Source organism: Ciconia boyciana, chromosome 1 (assembly GCF_034638445.1).
Source record: "Ciconia boyciana chromosome 1, ASM3463844v1, whole genome shotgun sequence".
Classification (NCBI taxonomy): domain Eukaryota; kingdom Metazoa; phylum Chordata; class Aves; order Ciconiiformes; family Ciconiidae; genus Ciconia; species Ciconia boyciana.
The window spans coordinates 200843636-200869333 of record NC_132934.1 but is presented as its reverse complement, the minus strand read 5'-3'; the positions used below and the strand labels follow the sequence as shown (position 1 = coordinate 200869333).

General features: G+C 38.0%; 2 protein-coding genes across 5 annotated transcripts in view; one reads left to right on the top strand and one right to left on the bottom strand.

The window, feature by feature from the left end:
* The window catches only part of RNF17 (ring finger protein 17), a 53463-nt gene extending 33972 nt beyond the window's left edge, over nucleotides 1-19491 (top strand). Inside the window, exons 23-36 of the mRNA XM_072857916.1 lie at nucleotides 709-859; nucleotides 2017-2135; nucleotides 2920-3010; nucleotides 3681-3796; nucleotides 4117-4424; nucleotides 5667-5830; nucleotides 6644-6763; nucleotides 7812-7892; nucleotides 8588-8713; nucleotides 13414-13524; nucleotides 15273-15429; nucleotides 17350-17485; nucleotides 18828-19017; nucleotides 19393-19491. Of these exons, the coding sequence (XP_072714017.1) occupies nucleotides 709-859; nucleotides 2017-2135; nucleotides 2920-3010; nucleotides 3681-3796; nucleotides 4117-4424; nucleotides 5667-5830; nucleotides 6644-6763; nucleotides 7812-7892; nucleotides 8588-8713; nucleotides 13414-13524; nucleotides 15273-15429; nucleotides 17350-17485; nucleotides 18828-19017; nucleotides 19393-19491 (1969 nt within the window). The remainder of the gene's footprint in view (nucleotides 1-708; nucleotides 860-2016; nucleotides 2136-2919; nucleotides 3011-3680; nucleotides 3797-4116; nucleotides 4425-5666; nucleotides 5831-6643; nucleotides 6764-7811; nucleotides 7893-8587; nucleotides 8714-13413; nucleotides 13525-15272; nucleotides 15430-17349; nucleotides 17486-18827; nucleotides 19018-19392) is intronic.
* CPAP (centrosome assembly and centriole elongation protein) overlaps nucleotides 13923-25698 on the bottom strand; it is a 28325-nt gene continuing 16549 nt past the window's right edge. The window contains exons 12-18 of one of the 4 annotated variants that reach the window (XM_072850557.1): nucleotides 24394-24491; nucleotides 23583-23681; nucleotides 23331-23471; nucleotides 23137-23221; nucleotides 22919-23039; nucleotides 22104-22296; nucleotides 13923-14195 (exon numbers count right to left, since the gene is read on the bottom strand). In XM_072850557.1, the coding sequence (XP_072706658.1) occupies nucleotides 22104-22296; nucleotides 22919-23039; nucleotides 23137-23221; nucleotides 23331-23471; nucleotides 23583-23681; nucleotides 24394-24491 (737 nt within the window). In that variant the 3' untranslated portion in view covers nucleotides 13923-14195. Of the gene's footprint in view, nucleotides 14196-20626; nucleotides 22297-22918; nucleotides 23040-23136; nucleotides 23222-23330; nucleotides 23472-23582; nucleotides 23682-24393; nucleotides 24492-25698 lie in introns of those variants that run through there. The other 3 variants (XM_072850559.1, XM_072850558.1, XM_072850556.1) reach the window with 3 other exon arrangements.

Genomic DNA, 25698 nt, shown 5'->3' with positions numbered 1-25698 from the left:
AGTATTGGGGCCTGATAAATGCAACACTGTCCAGAAAGATTAAATCTTTCTGCTCTTTCTTTTCTCCTCCCCATTCCTTCATTAGAAATCTTGTTAAATAATACCGGTATCCTAAGTCATAGAACTTCAATCAAGTTATTTCTTTCAGCGTGATTCTAATATGCTGTTAGGAAAATTTGAAGGCAATTTCTAGACATAGTGTATCAACCTTCCTTTGGTAGATAATTAGGTAACGTTTAGGTAACAGTGCATACTGTTTGAAGACAGTTAAATGGAAATATCATTGCTTAGTGCAAGTTGCTTATTTTCTGCCTCTTACTTCTCCTTTCTTTCATCTTTTTACCTTCTTGCATGTAGCTACCTAGAGTCCCATTGAATTAGTCATGACTCTAAATGAGTTTCATTCTCAAGTTGTCAAGAGAAAATAATGCATCTTTCAAATAGTGCTATACAGAAGGGTCAGGATCACTCAGATTCATTCCATTGTTTAAGAAAACATGATAGTTTTACAAAATTTTAATCAGATTGCATGTGTTTTGAAGCTCAATTTCATGCATATCTAACATGTCATGAAGAAAAACTACAATACTATGTGTCTGTTCAACAGTTACTAAAACTTTATGCTAGTTAAGTAGTAGTGGACTAATTAAACCCTTTATTCACTGGATAAAATTTTACCACTAGAAAAGTGGTTTTTTTGAATGTTAGTTTACAGGAGAAGATGGCTACCATCTACAAAGAATCCCAGCCACAGTCTGTGAAGTGGGAAAGTAGTATGCACTGTGCTGTTTACGTACGTGATTTGAAACAGTGGCAAAGAGGTCAAATAAGCAGGATTGTCTCTTTAACAAGTGCAGAGGTAAACCTGTTACCATAAGAGGGTTTATACTTTTAGTTCTAAAGTTTGTAAGCATTCATTGATTAAAATAATGTCAAATCTTTGCTTCTTACTTCTGTGTTAATATTTTCTCTTTCTGTGTTAATATTTTCTCTCCTTTGCTTTCATCAAGAGTTTAAGTTACGTTGTACATTGCTGCAAATAAGACTACTGTCTCATCAAAGCTCAGATGCCTTTAGCAAGGAACCTGGTAGTTGAGGAAGGCTCATGAGGTTGACTTTGTGTATGTTTACACTACACTTTGCAACATAGGACAGATTCCCAAGCTATAGCCTGACAGTTTAGCTTAGATTCCGGAAGCTGTGTGAACCTGAAGGTCACATTAATGCAAACTTAATGATCCTTGCTAAAAGATGTAGCCAGTTGAACTGAGTGCAGCAGCACAGGAACTCACGTAGTCATGCTGTTGCTTGAACCCTAAACTGATGGTGATGCCCTGTGCCATGTAGGTGTAACATTTTCCACAGTAACTTCTCACACAGTGCTGCTTTAAACATACGTTTTGTTGCACCCATTTGAAAAGAGTAGGAAGCATCAGAAGAGGCATTGTGTGAATAGATAACTACTTACATCAAAAGTAAGAGTGGCTTTTTAATCATACAGATAATCCAGGACTGGATTACCATTGGTTCTCTCCACCATCATCAGATTATGCCCATGGGTCTTGTTAGTAGGAAGCAGAAGTGGGACTTTCTATACTTCTGGTTTGCATCATCTGCTTTCTAAGGTTAAGAGCCCTCAAACAGCTATTTAGTCACATCAGAATAAAAAGCAAGGGGTGGAGGGGAGCTATTTCAGTGTTTCTAGGTTTACAAATTTAAATGCACCAACATAACTGAAGCAGAGGAAAAGAAATTTTCTTATTCAAGTAACAGCATCTGTAAAATTGCTTAACCCCCTTTGAGCACATTTGTGTGTTTTGTCCTCTTGGTATGCTGTGGTAGTCATTTGTGTTCTGTGATGGACTACTTCAGTGCAAAGGTCATTCGTTGAATTCTGGTAATGGTTGTTTGAATTTTGTTTACCTATTCAGGTGTGCTTTGAATTATCATTTGTTACAGATAACACTAAGGCGGGGTGGAGGGTGTCTGTTTCATTGTGTTTCTTATCTGTAACAGGTAATACTTTATGATTCTGGAGCTGAAAAAACAGTGGATATCAGCTGTCTAAGAAAACTTGAGGAAAGTATGAAGATTATTAGGACATTAGCAACAGAATGTTCCTTGGCAGATATAAGGTAGCCTTTCCCTTATACTGACTAGCAGTATTAGAAACCTAATAATGACATAACTTGATATTTTCCTGTGTTAGCACTGATTATCTAAGATTTGGATGTGGTTTGCTTTTCGAATAAAGAACAAATGGGATGGCGGCTGTGATTTGTTTTATAAAGGGTTTTTTTTCTAAGGATTATGCTACATACCAGTAAAGCGGAAACCATGCTATAGAAAGAAAGAATATTTATAGGATGAATTATAAAATACTGGACAGATGATGGAGGTTTTTCTTATTTCACTGAATGCTTTTTTCCTTTGCTCAGAATTTGAGATTAATTAGATCTCATGAAAGTGTACAGGAGGTCTCTCTTTTCTAGACTGTAGAAAAGAGAGAGGACCGGGGTATTCTCCTGTGTATTTGTTTGTGTGCTCTCATATACTGTGAAGAAAAAATAATGATGTTTGTAATACCCGTTCCCTGAATGAATACAAAAAGCCCAATTTGCAGATGAAGTATGGATTTTCCTTTGTTCTGTTAAGACACGTGTCATACTTCTGGAACTCATGATCCTCCTCAGTTTTGAAGTTTTGGGGTTATATTTTTGAATTCTTCCTGTCATATATATTCAGAGATGAATAACCATTTCTTTTTACTGTTGACAGTAGTGGAGATTGTCTTTTTTCCCTGACAGTACAGACAGTTTCAAAAAAATCAAAACTCAGTAAAGGGAAGGGTTTGTGGTTAAGCTCAGGAGATGCCAACTTCTCTTGTACTAAAGGAGATTATAATTTGTTCTATGTTAGACCGACAGGTGGAAGCATGCAGTGGACAGCAACAGTGTGTGAATGTTTATCCTATTACCTAACCGGGGCACAAGTAAAAATAATCATACAGGTTTGTAATCAAAACCAGCAGTATTTGTAAAATTTCTGTCAGGTTGTCTGTTAATTTAATTTTTTTCTGAACATTTTCACTCTCCAAAAAAGTCCTGAGTGGAACTTGCTTAGATTTCTGTTTGGTGTAGGGAAAAATATGCTTTTTCTTTGAGAATAATTGCAGGAGCTACTATATTGGTTTTCAAGCCTCTGACTGAAAGAATAAGTCTGATGCTGTACGAACATCATTAGCAATTGATTTCTTCCACTGGTAAAAAAAAAAAACTGAATTATTACGAGGGTTCGATTGTTTAGTGTCTGTTGGCAGCTGACGGTGAGGTTTTACAGTGTGTCTGGAAATAAAAGCGCTGATGAGCAAAGTTGTTTGTGAGTAGGTTTAAAGCTCCTGCTAGAGGAAAACAAGTATTTGGCAGTTCATTTTAATAAAACAGCTAAGGGAAGAAGCAAGGTTTTACTCTGTTACTTTTTTTTAATGTCATATTTGGAACAGTTGGTAAAATGATGGGAACTGTGACATGGATTAAATAAATTTTGTGTCTTCTGATGTGGGCATCAGTTGTTCAACAACGTCTGGTTTGCAGTCAGTACCAATAAAATGAAAAATATGCCTGTAGTTTAGAGCAAATGCATATTGTAATATGTTGTCCAGCTCTCTCATTTTTTTCCAGGAAAGTGATGTGGCTTGTGCATTGCCTGTGAAAATTCTTTGCAAAGATGAAACAGGACAATTGATTGATATTTCAGAACACCTTATTAAAAAGGGTTTGGCTTTTAGAAACAGAAGGTTTGGATACTTTTATATTCTTTCAGACTCTCATATTCACATCTTGATAAGCTAATAAGTAAAACAAAAATTTGGATTGTCCTCTGCAACATGTAGCAACAGAACTCCATCTTTAGTGAATTTATTTGAGTATAACATTATTAATTGTACCCACTACATGTTTCAGTTCTCTAAGTTGGTAGATGAGATGACTGACAGTATTTTAACAAGCATTTGCCATCTTTGTGTGTTTGGTTTTTCACTTCTGTTATTTTATTCTTTTGCACTTTCCAAGTTCTTTATCAGTTAATATATTGATATGATTTGATTGAATCTGCTAGAACTGATAGAGCTGGTGTGGCTTGCTCAGTCTCCAAGGAACATCTTAAAGTACCTTTAGAGCAAGAGAACAAACGACTGGATGGTTGTAATTCAGAAACTGCACATGGAAAAAAGAGCGCTGCTCCAGAGGAAAAAATCACTGTTTCAGAGAGTGAAGAAGAATCATGCAAATCACATAAGGCACTGCTTCATTCAGGAATGGATAAAATATATAAATCCCCCATTATACCTCAAGCAAAAATTTTTCAAGCTGTAGTAAGTTGCGTTGGACATGATGGAACTATTTATATAATACCAAAATCATTTGGTAAGATTACATAGAAGAAAATATGTTTATGTCTGTGAGTCTGATAGCTTTGGTATATCAGAATACACCAGATATGCATTCTAGTATACATGTTCTGTATCGGAACACAGTTCTGGAAGATTCCTGTTGGGAGGATTGCTGTTGGGAGGTGATGAGGCCTTTGGCGTGGGGGGCAAGGGGTGCGTGCCCGTGCACCTCTTGCTCTGCAGTGATGGGGAGAGGTCCCACAGCTTCCTAGCAGAGGAAGCCCACATCCCCAGGAGGTTGCGCCCTGTCCTTAAACCTACCAAAATCAGCTCTTCTGTCCTTCCACCCTCCCAAGAAATCAAAAAACCCCAAGTGCTTGGATGGGCAGGTTACTTGGCTCTCTTCTCTAGGCAGTATTGGGTAAAGGAGCAAGTGCTTTATTTTATAATGTTGAGATTGTGATACATTTTACTAATAATAATGAAGATACAGTCCTAAAGATTCTCGGAAGTTAGGCTGGTTCTCACATATTTGGGTTTTTTTCCTTTGGTGTGAGCTCAGTACCCAGTTTCCTTGGACTCTTTTATTTGTACTGTGATAAATTCTGTATCTCTTAATATTTTCTGTTTGTACTGTTTCAAAGAGGTACATTTTCATCTGACAGATGCAGTGTCAGTCTTCAGTACCAGGATAATATATTGTGCTTTAGAGAAATGTTTCCATGTGAGAACATTAGGTTTTGGGGGTTTTTTTACTCTACAAGTACATGTAACTATTAGATCATATCATAAAACTTTGAAATTCAAAGTACAGTAACCCTACTTGCCCAAGACTGTATTCTTCTTGCAGTTGTTGCTGTAGACTGTACCCATAGTAGAAGAGGGTCTTCTGGACACCTCTTCTGTGTTGTTTCATGGTGTCTTACCACTCTCTCTGGGAATCTGTTGTCTTGTTCATGGAGAGGCTCTTATATTAGTGCTGCCAAGGTGTCAATTGCAAAATTTATATACCCTTCTTCTCTGAGATTAGAATCTGGAATTACTAGTGGCTTCACAATGGGAAATGCAGTTTACTTTTTGTTTAAGTAGTAACTTATTTGCATATACTAGAAGTTGAACATACAGATTGTATGAGTGTTGGAAAACATTTTTTGGAGCAGCACATGTATTTTATGTTTATACATGTCTTCATCTGAATCTGCTGGGTTTTAGTGATTGAAATACTTTGTGCTACTATGTTACAGACTATTTCGAATTTTTTTTATTCCCCCTCCAGAAATTGAACTAAACAAATTGATCACTGAAATACAAAGAAACTTCAAATGCCTTGGTCTTCTGGAACCCTACTGCTGGGAAAAGGGAGAAGCTTGTGTTGTAAGAGGATCAGATACCATGTGGTATCGAGGTAAAGTTGTAGAACTCGGTGGTAGTACTCTCCAGGTAAGTTTGATTATATGTTGTGTGTGCGCGTGCGTGCATGAATGTAAACAAAAGCGGGGGCGGGGGAGGGAGGCAAATAACCTAATCCTCCAAAATAAACGTATCACACCTGTTTTCGTTCAGCTGACCTGACTATCCAGATGCTCACTCTGCTTAAAAGTGTGATAACTGTCCTGATTTTTACATTTATTTTAAAGATTAATTCTGTCTGCCTATTTCACTCGTCACAATTTTTCCCATAGTTTTCCTGGTGATGATAAATGTTCTTAAATAAAAAGCTACCCTTGATCACCTGTAAGTAATCCCTCTTAGGTTTTTTCTTCTTCTGTTGTTGTTGTTATCATATGTGGAATGCTTTGAAAATACTTAGGTTTAGCTTCCCCCCACCCTGTCCCCACCCAAAAAGTAGTGACTGTCTGTTTTCAATTCTTTCTGCTGCACAGGTAGTAGAGCTACTTTTTCTAATTAGCAGTTAATCTTACCTAAGCTTTTGAGTCTGCTCATGCTTCTTGAATGTAGATTTGCAAGCCTGACACTATCCTAGTTCACAATTTTTTTATTTCTTTCAATTTTAAACTGCTGTAGGTTATTACACAAAAGGTAGAATCTCTTGCAAGACAAGTTTAGAAACTGAACTTCTAATCTGCCATACCAGTTTTTTAATTCTTTCCTTCATTTCCACTTCGTCACATCACCTACTTGTCAGCAAACCATTATTTTTTCCCCCAGCAAAGTGAATGCTGTAAATGAACCCTTTCTAAACTTGACTTAAAACCCAGGAATTATTTCAGGAATGTTTTTCTTTTCATACAGGTACAGTATGTAGACCATGGTTGCATAGAGAGGATTCCTCAGTGTCATCTGTATCCAACTACATTGTATACCGGTATTCCGCCATTTTGCATACCATGTCAGCTCTACAAGACAGTACCAGTGAGTAACGGTAAATTTGAAGATGTGTTAGTAGATAGTTACTCAAATCGATACACTGTTTGGTCGTACAAAGGTTGAAACTAGTTGCTGGTACTTTTTCTTGCCTATGAGGATTCAGAGAGTAGCTGATGAGGATTGTTTCAGCAAGGCAGCCTTTTATCAGGAAATGCCAGACTGCTTTATGAAGTGACCATGCCTCAAAAGCAGCTGTCATTGGAATTAAATCTTTGTGAGACAGGACACTGCAGTAGTTGGCAGGATGATGCTCTGAAGTGGTTTGCAATAGCAGCAACAAGAAGTAAGGCCTGGATTTCTTAATGCAGAATGGCCAGAACATTGCAAATCTTCAAGTCATGCAAAAGCGTTTCTATCATTCTGAACTTAGCTGTGTAGGAAACAATCTGTTATGCTAAACTAAGACAAGTAAAGTGTTTTAGGGGTTTTTGTTAGTAAGTAATTGATACATAAATAACATCTTCACATATCATCACATCTTACTCAAATTTGAATGGTGCGTTTAGTAAATGTGAATTACTGAAATGACTAGCTTACTTTTAAACATTTTTAAAGAAAACCTTTTTGTTGCTGGAAGCAGTTCAACTGATAGATTAAGAAAGACAGTCTTATAAGCCTACGGGTTGGGAGGCAAACAGAAATTGTAGGGAATAAAAGAAGTATTTAAAGTATCCTGTGTTGTCTGTTAAGTTATCTTCGAGTGTAATTCTGTGTCTTTGGGTTACGCTTCAGGTAATTGTGCATACATACATTATTATGTATATAGTAAAGATGAGACTTGGCAAGCAGCATCTCTTTCTAAGCCACTTCAAGAACTGAAAATTGCTGGTCGGCTTTGTTACACCGTAAGATTTAGTGTACCAAATAGCACATAATGTTTAAACGGTTGTAGACAAATCAAACTAATGATGTGTGTTTTCAAATAAGTTTTTCAATGATAGGCATGTATTTTCATGTTACTGTGTTAAGAACAGTAAGAGTGTTACTTGTCAGCATCTTAATGTGTGTGGGTTTCTTGCTTTTCACCAAATAGATCGGAAATTTTTGGCAGCAGGATGCAGTAGATTGCCTTCAAGAACTACTTACAAATGAAGAGGTTGAAATACATGTTCAGGTAGCTTAATTTATTCATAGATGTGGAATGAGGCTTACTTTTTGTTCTCTTTTTTTTTTTTTTCCTTCTGACTTGCATTAAGAGTAATAGGTGAAGGAGTATAGCAGTAAATATATTTCTTAGACAAAACAAAATCCAAAGCTAAAGTTATTTCTCCTATGACTTTACCTTTATTATAGTTTTCAGGCCTTAAATATGTCCTTTAGAGGTATTAATATTTTTTTAGTCCTGTTTGTATTCTGTGTTGTCATTCTGACAAGCAACCCTAACTACCAACAGCATAAATTCTTCTAAATTCAATTTTAAGTGATTAAAATTTGGCATAATTAAGTGTGGACATGCTTAAATTAATATATTAACATTACAGGGAAACACATAATCTGTATTGTCTGAAAATGTGCAATTTCGGATAGTTTAATTTCTAATGATAAATTGTGAAAGAGAAGGGTTTATTGTTGAGTGAGTAAACATGGGATAATGTTTCGGTGTTAGACTGAATAGTTGGTGCTACCATTACAGAGATACATTCCCATTTGTGTCATAACTGATGTTAATGGCCGTTCTTACTGGTTTTGTGTCTTTGATGAATGAGTATGGTACATATAGGAATGACAGGTTTGAATTTCCTGGTCACTATTTCTAAAACCTCAGTCACGCTATTACTGTTACAGTCTTACTTTGTCTTGTGTAAGTAGGAATTACCAGAAAACCCATGGGGCAAATTGTCCATCAGCCTGTATTTTGGTGGAATATCACTTTCTTCCTTCATGGCATACCAGAAGTACTGTGTTGCTGAAGATTGTCAGGACATACCAGAGCTGGTGAGATGTGTGTGTGTGTGTCTTTTGCTGTTGTTATTCTGACGTTAAAAAGATTACTCAGTTGCTTGTTGTGACCTTTGATGATTTGTTACTTCGTTTTATATTCCTGTACAGTTTTGTGATGTAAACAGCAGTACGACTAAGTATGCAGCTGTGTAGCATAAATAGTGTAGATATGATGTGTTTGTAAGATTGTATGGAATGGCAAATTGCCAAGAGTTTGTTCTTGGACTCCTTACTGAAAAGAGATTTTTGCATTTCTGTTTAAAGTCCAATTAGCTTTTGTGTTCCTCTAAAACTTCAAAGGATAGGAATAGGGTAATATTTTTATCACTTGAAGGGATTAGTTAGTCATCAAAATACATCCAATGATGGAGATATTCAGAAGTAAATTTAATCAAGTATTCCAACATAAACCTAGTAATTTCTAAGGGAGTTACCTCGGTTCTTCATTCCAAGTGTCTGGGATATTCATCTGATGTTCTTTAGAGGAGGATTGAAATTTTCACCAAACTTCATTGTCTTAACACAAAAAAATTAGATAAGTAATTTCTCTGTATTTTACTTATTTTTTTTCTTGAAATCTGAGGATCAGGTTTATTTAAATTACTAAGGCTTTGTTGTTGCGTTTTTCTCTTAATTCTGTTTAAGCCTGCTGATGTATTTTTCTTTCCAACATGAGTCTCTGCTTCAGAAAATAATTTTACAATACAGAGTATGCTGCTGTCACTGCTGATGTAAGTCTTGGCATGTATGCCAGTGGGCTTGTGATGCAGTTAGAAAAATCTCTCAGTGTGTATTAGAACTGAGTAACCATAGAAAACCTAATTGTAAATCAGTCTCTTATTGCATTTTCATAAAGTCAGCACATGACACATAACTTTCAGCAAATTAAATAATGGATCTTGAAATGAGATTGTACCCTTAAAACAAAATGAAATTTGGAAAACAAAAGCAAAGCCCTTTAAGAAGGTTGTAAGCAAGAAGCATTCAGAAAGCCTTTCTGAAGAATGCTTTCAGCAAGGAATATAGCATTAAGCAGATCCATTCCAGGAATAAGTGGTTCAGAACAATTCGTAAGAAAATGAGTATTGGAGGTGTTCAGTTGTGGACCAGAAAAGGAGCAAGGCATCCAGAGCTTGAGCTGGTTCCAGGAGCAGAACTTCTGGAATAGCAGAAGTAGGAAGCGTGCAGCTCTGAGAACATTCAAACATTATCAGCTCTGGGTTTAGTGTAGCAGCTAAGCAGCCATCCTCACAAGCCAACTGATACACTGCATTGACTAAAAGATACTATTATTACATAAAGCATAGCCATTATATATTTTGTTATTTTATAGTTTTGTAACTTTATTTCATTGCTTCAAATCTGTGTTTTTAGGTAAGTAATCTGATAAGGACTGTATTCTGTTTCTGTGAGTGTTGTAATTCTGTTAATAGTGGTAATAAGCTGCTTATGCAGAGCCCACTACACCTGTGTCTTGCTGCAGAGTGTATTATTGTCTTTGAGATGCAGTTGTGTTGAGCTGCACAGGTGAGTTTAGGAGCTGGTCTTCATTACCATATGACAATCCTAGCTTAGCCGTTAGCCATAAAATTCCCTAGTAGGCAGTAGGATATTGGAGAGTGCACCAGAATGCCAAGCGTGGTGAGCTTACAGCAGTGAATCTCATTCTAGGTGTATGTGTACATATATGTGTGTTTGTGTACATACACATACATGCACTTGCATACTTACCTGTATATACAACAACATTATACTGTGGTATTTTTTTGATTTGGCTTTTTGGGAGACAGGCTGGTTTTGTTTGTTTGTTTTTGTTTGTTTCTCTACCGCTGTCAGTCAGAAGCAAGTAGCCAGGTGCTGCCTTGTGCTCATATAGTCAGGCATGGGGGACTATGACCTTGCTTCATTTGACAGAGAAATTTTTAATCTCTTTATTCTGAGATCAGGCTTAACTAACAATAATTTTTAGAATTACTTTTTCTACAGCAGTTGACTACAAACCATTTCCAACCATCTGAACCAAAATTGGTTCAAAATTCCTTAGACAGACTATTTTTGCATTTAACTGCATTGCATATCAGCCCCTTTACAGTGAGGTCTTCAAATTTTAAGCTCATAATCTGAGTGAACACTTGGCCAGACTGTTCCATCTTAATCCACCCCTGGAAGTGCCAACGCTGTTTTTTGGAATAGTCTGTTAGTTTAGGTCAGAGGAGAGATGCACTTCAAACGGCTGTTGACATATTAGCTATATTCATTCAATTAGCACCTGCCTTCTGAATGACAGCAAAGACAATGCTGAAAAGACTTCATGCAAAGCCATTTTTGATGGTACTGACTTGTAGTAGTTTGAACACTTTCACCATCACCAGGAGCTGTTCAGCCTGCCAGCAATTCTAGAGAGAGATCAGTGTCTTTTCAGGCAGAGAGAGAAATCTTGAGGCAGAAGCAGCAGCATACAAAGGGCTAATTCCTCCTCCTCTGATTCTGCGTGGAATTCCATAATAGATGAGAGCAGATACTGCAGTTGGTGTTACAGTACTGCATGCATCATTACAAATTCTAGCACTGAGATTGCTATGTGGTTTGGCACTTCAGCTTGCCTGAAGGCTTAGTCCTCGTGTCCCTATTCCCCACTTTTAAATAGGCAGTTAATTTCCTCTAAAATTAACTGTTATCTGTATGACTAAAAGACTTGCCAGATACCCTAAGCTGTTGTTTCCTTGTTAGGAATTTATCAGGACAAGCCTGGATGAAGGGCGTGGGTGTCAAACGACTGCGGATGTATGTTGAAGGCCAGCCATGTGCGTCATAAGTCCCACCATCTCTGACACAAAGGAGACCTGTTCTGTCACTGATGTTTGCAACAAGACTAGTGGAAAAAGAGTCTGCAAACATCTAGATAGAAAGCCCTTTCTGCTTTCCTTTTGTCAGTGTGAGAGTGAAGTCTAAGATATGCTGTCTGTTCAAGGGAAATACAGACTCTGAGACTTGTCAGACAATCACTTTGGTCTTCATCATCCTGAAGATGTCTTTAATGCCTCACACCATTGGGTGGGCTCATGTAAGCTTTGCATGTGGTAGAGAAGGAAGTACAACATAACACACTGCGCTGCAGCCCACCATTTACTTAGTTTGGATTAAATTCTTCATGCTGAAAAGCACTCTTGTGTTGCCTTATTAAGTATACAGTATTATGAGATGTGTAAATTATATATTAAAAATACATATTTTCTGCTATGGCTTTACAGATGTAATAAGAAATGTAAGCCATTTTTAGATTTTTAAAGAGTAGACACAAAGGCAGAAAGGATGGGGGACAACTGTTTGAAACATGTAACTCCTAAAGATGTCTTGGTAGAACATCTTTTTAGTATCAGTATTTACAACTGGACTGTCCATGCCTAAGTGTGGTAGATCTCGCAGTAACCAATCTACTGACAATAAGAAAAGACTTAACATTAACAACAAAAACAAGAATGCAGTTTTTCTTCCAAAGACACGCACAAGAGCTGACTAAGATACCCAGCTGAGCTACGTGCAGTGCTCAGTTGGGAATGAGCTGGAATTTAAGTTGAATCTTTAGATCCAGGTGTAGTCAGGTGGTCTGTCACAATGTTCCTGATTGTTTTGCAGAAATCTGGCATGTAGTTTGTATGTATCTATGATACAGTTAGACATCCTTTCTTTACTAGTATTTATCAAGGTGGGATTTTTTTTTTAATCTTAGGAGCACATACTTTCAATGGAAAAGCTGGTTAAGTCTGAGGAACATAATGGTTTTTTGTACTGTATCCTATGTCAGATCATGCAGGGGGAGGAAAGGGTCAGAATTTATTGTTTTATTTTGCAGTTATATATATCTGGTTGCTTCCATTTTTCTTTTTGTTCTGGCCATAATGAAAACTGTTCATCAAGTAAGATGTGTAAAAATAAAATGTATTTTAGAGAAATTGTACCTTTTGTTATGTATCAAAGTACAAGAGAGAATAGGAGTTGTATTCATGACTTTTGATCCAGCTAAGCTATGTGCTATACATTCTTATAAAGGCATAATTTAATGCACTAAGGTTTATTTTGTCATGAACCAAATGAGTTAGTGGCCTGTAGAACTCGAACTGTAAAATATGTGGTTCTAGAAGAAGACACACTGGAGCATGCTATGCTACTGAGACAGTATGTACCTGTACTTTGCAAAATCTTTTCTCTTTTTGAAGAAGAGATAATTCTGGTGGCTAAGGAGTTAAATTATCCTTTGCCTTTCTCTCTTTTGAGGGATAGCTTGCTCTGGCAAACTACAGTAACATTGGGCATGGCATTTAGGTTAATCTGTGCCGATTAATTGCTGTTATTTTAGTTTTTCTTCCTAAATATTTCTCTCTTTAAAAGGAATTCCATATTTAATGCATTTTTTAATTAACAGCAATCAAGTTAGCTAGTATGTTAGGACCATTTCAAAGGTATATGCTTTATATTTTAAAAGTGTTTATTAACTAGTTCTGGCCTGTTATCTTTTAGCTAAAGCTTTTTTAAAAACCTAATAAGTATTGAAAGGAAATGTTGATTAATATTTTTTTCATCAAGGACACACTGTTTACATTATTAGACAACTCCTTTGAACCAGAAATCATACTAAAGCTAGTTTGCATTTTGTTACTAGATATGATGCTTGACTAAAGTCTGTCTTGGTCTAGGAGCTACTTAAAGGAGACATTCCTGTTTCGCCTTCATACATGCTGCCACCACTACCTATTCCAGGAGACACCTTTCCTGTCAGAGTTACCCATTTGGTGTCTCCTAAGGAGGTACGTTTTGTAAACATCTCATATATGTTGCAGACAGGAAGTGTTGCAGTCCCATTATGCTGGTGAAGAGGAAATAATGGCTAAAAATTTTAGATAATATAAAAAAGTATTGGGAAGGTTGCAAAATGCTACAGACTTACTGATACAGATAGTTGTGTAGTGCAGCTATCTGAATGAACTCTTACTTGAAATACCCTCTTGGGTGGCGGCAGAGAAATACTGACCATTTCCCTAAAAAAAAGGAATTTTAAGAATTACGGTACTGCAGTCTGGTACTTACCTTGTATAATAAGAAAAGAGGCCATTGGATTTTAGCTTGGCAGAACAGTAATTATTTACCTCTTCTTTATTACCCAAAAATTAAATTACTGGAGCGTTGTACAGTAATGTGAACATTTTCTGGCTGCTACAGTTGTATTTTGCTGCCTTTGGTCGATGATTGATCATTGATTTTTGTGTAAATCCACACAGCTTCCCTCTAGTAGTCTCCCAGGCAAAAGGCGGAATGTGATGTTCATTGATCTAATAAAAGATTCCTATGTGGACTTTGAATGTTGAATGATGAAATAGGAGAACAGGAAGCAGTGAGAAGCTGATCATGTTACAACATCTGACATCTTCTAAGTAGATTGATTTATACTGAAGTGCTTGTGTTCATTGTTTTGGTAAATCTGTAAACCAAATAACAGGTTTTATAGTACCAAAGTGATTGCTTTACGTTCAGCATCATGGTCTAAATTCACCCCACTAATTCACTTGAGTATACACATCTTAAAAAAAAATATATATGTATAGTGTTACATATACAACTGTTTTGACTAAATGCAAGATGGAAGTGTTTGGGTATCTTAGAAAAGGGCTTTCCTTAAATGGTGTATTCTGCTTCCTACCTTACAGGAGAAGCATTATAATTAATATTTTTTGGTACATTTTGTGCAAATGATTTGAACTCTTGCTTTTGAACATGGTATATAATTGTAAACACTAGATCCTGCTCTGGACTCCTACAGATTTAAGTAGCAGTTGCATGATGGAGTTGTGGCTTGATTATATTGTGTACAAATTAGAAAATGAAAATTAATTGTCTTCCTGGCTAGTGAATTAGAATGCCGGGTTTAGAAAAAATAATAACCTACTCATTAATTTGTTTGGACTATCAGTAAAATGTCGTAATGTTCTGAAATGGCTCTGGTTTTTTTTTTTTAAAAGCATTTCAGTTAGAAGCTGTTATGTAGATTTTAATTCACCTGTGTGTGTTGTTTAAACTTTCATTTTCTAGACCTACAGCATTATACTGATGATGCAGTTGTAAATTAGGGGAATGGAATGTCTTTTCATAGCAAACAAAACACCATTTCAAAAGTTCTTTTTTTAACTTAAAAACTAATCTTTGGTTTGATATTATGAAGTGAGATTATTTACCAAGTAGCAGGAGGGAGGAATCCTAACAAGACACAGCTGTGAGATCTTATATGGGTATATCCTCTAGTATGTGCATTCCTTTCATTCTTACTTTTTAACATTGAAATGTGTTAATAAATCATGACTCTCTTCTGCTTTTGGAAAAAAATTTTGTGTAAATACGAAATTATTCATAAATTGAGGAAAGAAGAAAGGGGAGCAAGGATGTGCTGAACCTTTCAAAGATGGGAACATGTAATCTTCTAATAATCCTTGATCACTGATGGAATTTGAAGGTTCTAAGTCATCTGCAAAAATTGTAATATGAGAGCCTTTTCTTTGAGTAGGTGTATATTTGCCTTGATCCTTCTAAGAATCTTATGAAGCAGTCTACCACAGAGGGAGATGCCAACTGTGACTCGGAGTTGGAGAGCCTTGATAAAGCCCTGAAATGGTGCAATAAAAGTGTGGAGTCTTTTCCTCTTCTAACACACTTCCAAACAGGTATATTAGTGTGTTTATTTTCCCTGTTGTTTCATGTGGATGTACAAAAAGCCTGAAATTATTTCTGAATAATAGGAATAATTATATTTCTATGTAACTTTAAATAAAACTTTTGGAGAGTAAGAAGTAACGCTACACTATAATCATATGATACACTACAATCAGCAGTGTAAAAAAAGGAGGCTCAGGGGAGACCTTATCACTCTCTACAACTACCTGAAAGGAGGTTGTAGCGGGGTGGGTGTCAGTCTCTTCTCCCAAGTAGCAAGTGACAGGATGAGAGGAAATGGCCTCAAGTTGCACCGAGGGAGGTTTAGGTTGGGTATTAGGAAAAATTTCTTCCCTGGAAGGGTTGTGAAGCATTGGAACAGGCTGCCCAGGGAAGTGGTTGAGTCGCCATCCCTGGAAGTATTTAAAAGACATGTAGATGTGGTGCTTAGGGACATGGTTTAGTGGTGGACTTGGCAGTGTTAGGTTCATGGTTGGACTTGATGATCTTTTCCAGCCTAAACAATCTTCTATTCTATAATCATATGTTCTTACTTTTCATGAAATTGAGACTTCTGTGTCATTCTGCTCCACTGGAAAATGATGGAAAGAACTCAGACTTCTGATGCCTGTGTCCTGGTTTCAGCTGAGATAGAGTTAATTTTCTTTATAGTGGGGGGCTATGTTTTGGGTTTGTGCTGAAAACAGTGTTGATGATTGATAATACGGAGATGTTTTAGTTGTTGCTGCACTGGTCAAGGACTTTTCAGCTTCCCATGCTCTGCCAGGTGCAGAAGAAGCTGGGAGGGGACACAGCCAGGACAGTTGATCCAAACTGACCAAAGGGCTATTCATACCATATGGCATCATGCTCAGCATATAAAGCTGGGGAAGAAGAAGGAAGGGGGGGGACGTTCGGAGTGATGGCGTTTGTCTTCCCAAGTAACCATTACGCGTGATGGAGCCCTGCTTTCCTGGAGATGGCTGAACACCTGCCTGCCCATGGGTAGTAGTAAATGAATTCCTTGCTTTGCTTTGCTTGCGTGCGCAGCTTTTGCTTTACCTATTAAACTGTTCTTATCTCAACCCACGAGTTTTCTCACTTTTACTCTTCTGATTCTCTCCCCCATCCCACCAGAGGGGGGAGTGAGCGAGCGGCTGTGTGGTGCTTAGTTGCCGGCTAGGGCTAAACCACGACAGCCTGTTAAAGTTGATGAACTGAGTTTAGATTGCATATGGCAAAAATAAAACTTTTCCCTTAAGGTGACTGTCACTGAAGCTGTAAGTGTGGAAATCTTGCTACTAAATATTCAAAAGACACAAGTTCTGTACAGAAAATCATGTTACCAAGTGTAAGAAATTACGTGAACCCTAAAGCACATCACTTCACTTTAATTCTGGATTTCTCCATTTATGCAAAACACGGGCTTTAATTCTCTTGTCAACAGCAGTTGGGCCTAAAATAACATAAAGCATGTGGGTCTAGAACTTTGTGAATAAACCAGTTATTGCTAGTACTTGGTTCTACCAACTAGTAAAATTCTGGTTGAGATTTTAGGCAGCATCTGCCTTGTGTCCTCCAGACTATTGTCTGTACTCTTACAGATCCATCTCTTTACTAACTGAAATGTGTAAATGAGTTGAAGTTGAAAAGTTTAAACGTTAAACAGTTTGGATCACTATCTTTACCAAGCAATTTTCTGTTAATTCTCATCATTGCCATGTGAGGTGGAGAAACTTGACTTAAATTGCATACTAATGATTGTGAATTGGAGGATGCATAGAACAAAATAGTAGCATGAATTACAGAAGGAAGAAAAAATCTTAATCTTGGTCACAAAGTAAAATGGATTTTCAAGTTCAGTTAGTTTGTACTGCACTGTGAGTATATTTTAGGGTGTTTTGGGGTGTTTTTTTTTTTCTTTTTTTCAGAAATGCCTTGCCTTGTAGAATACCAGGATGGTTTATGGTATAGAGCAAAGCTCCTCTCCATTGAAGAATCTGACCCTGTCAAGGTCCTGGTTCAGTTTGTTGACTATGGTAGTTTTTCAGTTGTCCCAACAAGCAGGTAAATACATAAGAAAAAAATGCATGTAAAATGTCTATGGGTGTATGTATATATACACTTACATCATAAAATATGTACTTACAAGTAAGTGTATGTATTTTTACATTTATTATTATTTATTTTTATATAACTATAGATATTTTATTTAGCATTAGATTTCAGTTGGAGAGAAAGTTGGTTGGCTGGTTAAATAATTTCTGTCTGCAGGGTACAGGGTTGTGCACCTGTTTCTCTTTCTCAGGTTGTTCTGAGAAGCCCGTTGTTATAATATCAGATTTCTCCATCATCTTCAGGTTACTTAACCTGTGAAGCAGGCTCAGGCTTATAATCTGCTTTTGCACGCAGCAAGAAGCTTACACAAAATAAGGACTGAGCCCTCCAGGTGTACAAACAAATCCTCTGATCCTGTGCGACTGCAGTCTGCATAGAAGACAGCTGGGGAATAAGATAGTGGAGTGTCTGAGCGAGACACACCCCATGCTGCTTGTGTGGAAATTGGAAGTTCAAATCCCTGTTCTGCCTGGTGCTGAGCCGCTCTAGGAACTGCTCCTGTGCTGACACACAGCAGCACAGTCAGCTAAGTGTCTCAAACTCTCCAGGCTTTTAGGGCCCCCTAAGCTTGTCTGAATTTTCTCCCTTGAAGCACTTTTCACTTCATATATATACTGTTTAATCACCTTGACTTGCTCTTGAGCTCATTGGGGGATGTACAGGTCCTTGCTGAAGATGAGGCAAAATGGGGATTTGAACAGATTTCCTGCTTCATGGACTGTTAGGGTCATGGGAGAGTGTGTGTTTTATTTCAGGGTTGCACTTTCTGCTCTGCTTCCCCATTCCCTTGCTTCTGGGATGGATAGATAGAAGAATGGGGAGATGATAATATAAAACCAAGGTACCTGTTTCCAGTAGCGTGTCTAGACCACATCCAGGCGTGAAGCACTTGGGACCACAAAGGTCTGTGTCATTTTCCAGATGGACCAGATGTGGAGCCTGCATTGTGGTGACTTGCACTTGCTTTCCTGTCCTCAAACCTATCTTAGGCACTTGAGACTCCTCCCCAAGCATTGTAATGGGGAGGCGGTGTGCCTGGTGAGCTGAGCGGTCTGTGTGATGCTGGCCTGCTTCTTGATAGTTACTGTGCTGAAGCCCTTTAGAGGGCCTCACCCTACCTGATTAATTGTTCAGTGTGACACTGGCATGTTATTGTAGAGCAGGGACTCTGATCCCAGTTTCCACACCGTAAATCTACTGCATGAACCATTAAGGTATCCTTATGTCCATACTGATAGTTTAGCTTGACAGGTGGATTGTTGCAGGCAAACATTTTTCATTTTTGTTTTAGATTGCGTCACATACCTTATCATCTGCTGAAGTACCCTGTTCAGGCAGTACGAGCTCTGTTGGCTGGATTTAAGCCTGCTTTATACGACAAAAACGTGACAAGAATTCCTTATTCCCCAGAATGGAGTGTGGAAGCATTGTGGGCTATGATGGAGTGTGTTGAAGGAAAACAGCTCTCTGCTTCCATACTTGTGAGAAACACACTTTTTTTTTTTCCCTTGTAATTCTTGCTCAACCTAAAATGCTTACTAGCACTCTGAGTATAATTTCTGAGTATTTGTTTTACTGTGAACCCTCATAATTTAAAATTGTGAACCATTTACCATGAAGGAACGCTGATGAAGAGAGAAAATCATGTGGTGCTCTTCTTAATCCTGCAAACAAAAAGTTTCTGAGCATTCCTGGTGTTTTAAAATCAGTTTTCTTTACTTAAAAACAGAAATGTCCTTTGTATGTTCACAGTTCCATTTAGGCAGTGAGTATAGCCAGTAAAATAACCTTTACTATTGGTAAGCTTGAGATTTAAATCTGTTACTGTCAGAACTCTGTCAACTTCTGGTTTTCAGGCTCTTTCACCAGAGGTCACCATTTCTTTGTATGAAGATGACCAAAACCTAGTGCATATGAAACTGATAGAAATGGGACTTGCAGATTTGGATGAGTGACACGTAAGTGCACTGAATATGAACTACAAATTCATGCTGTTACGAAGGTATGATTTCAGAAGTTTTAAGCAAAGTCTTAACTGTCAGTAATGTTGACAACTAGAGTTTGTTCTTTTAAAAAAAATCCCTTCTGTCCACACTTCTAGTCTTAATAAAATGCTGTTAAAAAAATTGAATTTCTTTACATACATATTACTGAAGCCCACTGAAGCCCACAGCTTTAAGAACTAACAGGTACTGAAACAAAGAGCCCTAAGGCAATATAACAGAAAGAGCTTTTGCCGCTAGTAACTGAAGAAGGTAAATTGCAGATATGTGGCAGTATACTCTGCCCAAACAATCAAAAGTAATTGTTTTTCTTCATTTTCAGCGTTTGATCTCAATCTCCTGTGCCAGTGGTTCTCAGACAGATCCATGATAACATATGGATGTCCATACATCTAGTCAAACATGGAATATTTTAAATGAAAAGCTTTATAGTATGTGTTGTCTACAGAGAATACTGGAGACTTGGATTTTCAAATTTCTTGGCCAACTCTATGCTAAGTAGTCCTTTTCCCTTCCATTTAATAAGCACTCTTCTAATCTATGTTTATAGATAATGTTCCCAACACTTCTGAATCTTGAAATAGTGAAACCTTACATTCACCTCTCAATCTCTTGACCTTAGAGCCTTAAGTATTATTCTGTGACATCCTTTTCATAAGAGTAGATGGAATTAACATATAGGAGTAAAGAAATAGCTAAAAAGCTGATGCTGGGCACAGTTGTTCTAGTGTCTTGCTAGAAGACTTGGAGGGAAGATGATTGTTTTATTACTGTGATATAAGTCGTTTATATTTCAAGCATTTTTGGTGACAGACTCCTCCAGTACCAGAGTCTGGCATCAGGAATGAACAGTTGGGGGTGGGGGAGTGTTACTGTCTTTGTTCCGGAACATGTTTGTTCCATGTTTGCTGTGTTTTCTGTCTTCAGTTATGACGAGATGGATGGGGTTTGGGTGTCCTTGCACCTCCTTCATACTCCTGGAGCTGCAGTGTTCATTTGAAAGTGTTGGAATAAACAGGAGCTTGCTCAGCATGCATCTGAAAGCTTGTTTTCCTTTACTGCTATAGTAATGTTTCTTTGGATGTCTCTTTTTATTGTACTAGTGTAGTATATCCTTTACATTTAATGCTCAGCCCTTTTCAGTCTCCCCATGGAGAATTTTGTCTAGATTATCAAGGAAAAAACATAACACAGTGAAGACTCCACAACCTCTCTGGGGAACCAGTTCCAGCACTCAGTCACCCTCACAGTAAAAAAGTGTTTCTTAATGCTCAGAGGGAACCTCCCCTGCGTTTCAGCTTGTTCCCATGGTTGTGCATGTCTCTTCCCTCAAGATCACATGAAAGCAAGCGTACAAAACATCTCGCAGTAGCGGTGCTTGCCTGGGTTGCAAGGGTAGCTTGCCTGTTTATACTAGCAGTAGACAGATTGTTTCACAGTTTTAGTACATATTCTAGTATTAATCTGTCTTATGCTGTTGCAAATACCCTATAGAGCTGTCATGTGCTCATCTTCAAAATGTGTTTCTTTCCTTATTTTCATTTAATAATAAAAAAGTTGTTTATCAACCATCCTGAAAGGGACTTAGCCCTGAGTTACATAAGAGCTGCTGTTTAAGACTGCCAGAAAGGCCAGGACCTGCCTGTCCACCCAACCAAGCAACTTCAGGTGTGAGTGAGCATAGTTTCCACGACTGCAAGTTGATGTACCCCTTGAGTAAGAAAGGGCACAGGCACAGTAACTACAGAGCTTGCTTTCACTGAGGAGAAGGGGGGCAGGGAAGGGGAAGAAAGTGTCTTCTACTGTACAAGAGCATGAAACAAATTTTTCAGCATCTACTACAATGGAGAGTTAGAGCAGACACTAGCGGTACCACTCTGCTGGTACATACTGCAGAATTTTAAAAGACAAGTCATCTTAGGAATGCCTGTTAAGTGGAAGAAGTGGATGAGGTGACGTTTGTTGATTTCTGGTGTTTTCCTCCACATTTCTGAGTAGCTTGGAGAATGAACCTGTCCTACCCTTATGAATACAGAAAAGCAGCTTACAGAACAGAGTTTGGGGTCTGCTAATGCTATTGCCTCCTAACTGTGAGATTAAGAAAAAATACGATTATGAAGGAAAAGAATAGCCTAAGGCTAACTGAAAAAGGAATGCTGCCATTCATTTACTCTTTTAAGTCAAGCAGTCAGTAAACTGATATCCAGACTGTGAAATCTAGGCCCCTGCTGTATTTCACCACAGCAGGGGTTCCAACAGCACAACTTTTTACCTTGGATTGAGAACTCTTCTCTTGGACATCTAAAATAAGTTAATCTACAGCTGTTTGATGAAGTTTCCCTGACAGCTGAACTAAAAAACATCCTTTAAACCACACATGACAGAATACTGAATCAATAAACTGCTTCTTAAAAGTAGAAATGGGAAAAAAAATTAGAAGCTCTGATGTAATAACACCCACTGAAAAATAAGTTTATAAACAATATATACACCACAGGCATAAAGGGGTTTCTTTACAGGAATGTACATTATTTTTGCTGATGTGCTAACAGTTTTGACATTACCTACAACTTTGTGTCCATGATAATATTACCATCTTTGTCCTTTACTCTTATTCTCCCAGAGACATACTTTGTTTCCTGCTGCCCATTCGTGTACACAGTCTTGACAGTACCATCTGGATACTCCCGTCTCTTGAACTGTGATGTGTGTAGTTCTCTCTGGCCATTATTGAACTCTATAGTTTTGCTTCCATCGCTGCATTAAATAAATGTATAAGTATTTAAAAAACAAACAAAAAAACATTGTAAGGACTATACATAGGCTTAAGCTTAATCTCAGAACAAACATTAAATATGCAAGTCTAAATGAAGGAAGAACTTAAAAAAAATACAGTATTTGTGAAAAGCCTGCTTTGTTAAATATCGTCCCAGCTGACTGGTACTCAAAAACCTGTTTCTGCAAAGCTGACATAACTTCTTTATACTTGAGAGCCTCTACTGCAGTTTCTCTGCACTAAATTATTGCTGCAACCGTCCAAGAAAAGTTTAAAACTTAACATTTTGAGCACTATCAGTTTGGATGTCAGACCTGCTTGCCACATCAACTAGGTTCTCACAGGTTCTCTAGAATTATGCACAAATCTGAAAAATCTCTCAGGTTAGGGTATGAGAAAATACACACAAGCATTCAGTCTTTACGTCTCTTCCAAGTTACCAAAAAAAAAATTTTTTCAAACAGTAAATGCATGTTCACAGTACTGTATATTCAGATGTAAACTTCTAGAAATAGATGTGTTGCCACATACTGCCTCTATCAGTCAGCCCTAACTGCTTCTTTCCCATCAATCCTCTAGGGTACCTGAGAAGGTAAAGCTTACCGCTGAATACGAAGAATAGTACCATCTGGAAAGATACTTTCTTCTTGCCCATCCGTAAATAAATTTTTGATAGTTTGATCAGGGAAAGTAATTTCTTTCTTGCCATCAGGATAATGCTTCTCTGAAATGTATTTTGAGGAAATATGCTTATTACAGAAATACAGGTATACATATGGGCAGCAATTTTGAGGGTTGGTTGGGTTGGATGATTTCTTTACCTATTTGTCCGTTTGAAAAATGCAAGACCTCTAAGCCGTCAGAGTATGTAGTATGTGTAGTCTTAGCATCAGCATAATAATAAATCTGCAGAAAACGGTTGAGATTTAACATAACTAGTGAGAAATTTTATGTGTGTGTACACATGTGCACATAAATAAGTATTTATAGAAAAGTGCAGATGTAGGATACATACCACTGTTTGATCAGGCATAACCTGCTTCACATCCCCATTGAAGAAGGTTATGGTTATGGTCTTCCCATCAGAACCCACTTTTTTCCATGTCCCATTGGGGAAAAATATGAGGTGAGAGCCATTTTTCAAAACCTTTTCAACCTAATGAATACATTACAGAGAGGTCAGCATTGAGCCCTCACACTCACATACTCGTTCCTCTTTCACAACAGCTTGCTTGTGGAATTTCAGAGTGCCAAGCTCTCGTTTTACCTTTCCATCAGGATAAGCAGTTTCTCTCTCTATCTCTTCACTGTCTGTATACACAGGTCCAGATGGTCGTGACACATGAGCTTCATTAGGAGAGGTGTCCTGAAGTGACAACAATAATCTAAGCATAAATTTAAATCAAGCTTTGTCATCTTGACATGTTTTTCTTCTAGGCTGACAGGTATTTTAGGAAACAAGGAGCATCAGGGGAGGAAGACAAGTATAGGAAGGCATAAACGCAATCTGGGTTTTATGCAACTCCTAGTACAATTCAAGTGATAAGACAGACTCGGCAATAATTGGCTGTCTGTGGACAGCTGTAGCCTGGACTAAAGTGGAATTCAGTGGTGTGGTGTAGCATGGGGCTAAACTGCCTTAAGTCATCCATATCAAGGTACGAAACACTTGATGAAGTTTCATAAAACCCGAATGCTACCTACAGCAATTAATATAAGAATTAATTCAACTGTTTACAAGATCCTTGCACAGTTGCCCTACATGGAGCATATAAATATCCATCTTTTTTTCCCCTCTCTCAAAAGGTAAAACAGTTTGCAAAATTCAAGGGATATTATAATTTTATTTTATTTCCTCAAAGAATATTGCAACTACTAGACACAGTTAAAACACTCTGCACTGACTACTACATAGCCATTTTCTGGTAGGACAATAAAATTGCAGTTGAAGAGCGTAAGAAAGTGAGTCAACAGCTTCACCAGCCACCCTCCAGATACTCATTTAGGTACAGGTAACTATTGTTTTATTTTAGGTTTTTTCCTCCCCCTTAAAAATCAAATCAAGATACAGGACTTACTACCATAAAAGTCCTAGAAGAATCTTCTAGTGCTGTCATTGTCTCAGAGTTGCTTCTGTCATTAGGAGGTGCTGATGCAGGTGTTCTAGAAAGCTTTCCTACTCAGATACACATAATAAAGTTAATTTGGACAGTAAAATTAAAATACAGTTTGGCAATCATAATTCTATATGAGGTCAAGGTGTACAAGACACCTACATTTAAGTGCAGTAGAAACCAAAAGCGGTATAGTTACGAAAAGGGCATAAGCCAGCTCCCTCAGGTATGTCATTGCTTCATGTGCCAGCAAGAAGCTACAACCGAGGAATCATTGCAACAGGCATAATACTTTCTCTCCCATTTCATTTCTGTAGATTTAACAAATTATTCCCCCCCCCAGGGATCTAGACAACATTTTTAGTTGTGCCTTATAATTAATAGAGGAAGATTAATGTAACCTTTTAATAGGAACTGATTGGCAGACTTTTCCCATGTCTCCTAGCACGCCAGAAAGATTACGAAAATAAAACCGGCAAGGGCTTCAGTGCTGGAACGTACTCTTCTAACAGGTAACATGATAGTTGCTTGAGCTGTCAGAGGTGTCAGGAAGTACCCTCCAGTTACTTTCTGTATGTGATTATTCATTACACAGAATCAGAATCGTATAGGTTGGAAAAGGCCTTTAAGATCATCAAGTCCAACCGTAAACCTAACACTTCCAAGACCACCACTATACCATGTCCCTAAGCACCTCATCCAAATGTCTTTTAAATACTTCCAGGGATGGCGACTCAACCACTTCCCTGGGCAGCCTGTTCCAATGCTTGATAACCCTTTCAGTGAAGTAAAATTTCCTAATATCCAATCTAAACCTCCCCTGGCGCAACTTGAGGCCATTTCCTCTCGTCCTATCACTTGTTACCTGGGAGAAGAGACCGACAACCACCTCTCTACAACCTCCTTTCAGGTAGTTGTAGAGAGCAATAAGGTCTCCCTTGAGCCTCCTTTTCTCCAGGCTAAACCACCCCAGTTCCCTCAGCCGCTCCTCACAAGACTTGTGCTCTAGACCCTTCACCAGCTTCGTTGCCCTTCAGGGACACGCTCCAGCACCTCAAGGTCTCTCTTGTAGTGAGGGGCCCAAAACTGAACACGGTATTTGAGGTGCAGCCTCACCAGTGACAAGTACAGGGGCACAATCACTTCCCTACTCCTGCTGGCCACACTCTGATACAAGCCAGGATGCCATTGGCCTTCTTGGCCACCTGGGCACACTGCTGGCTCATATTCAGGCAGCTGTTGGCCAACATCCCCAGGTCCTTCTCTGCT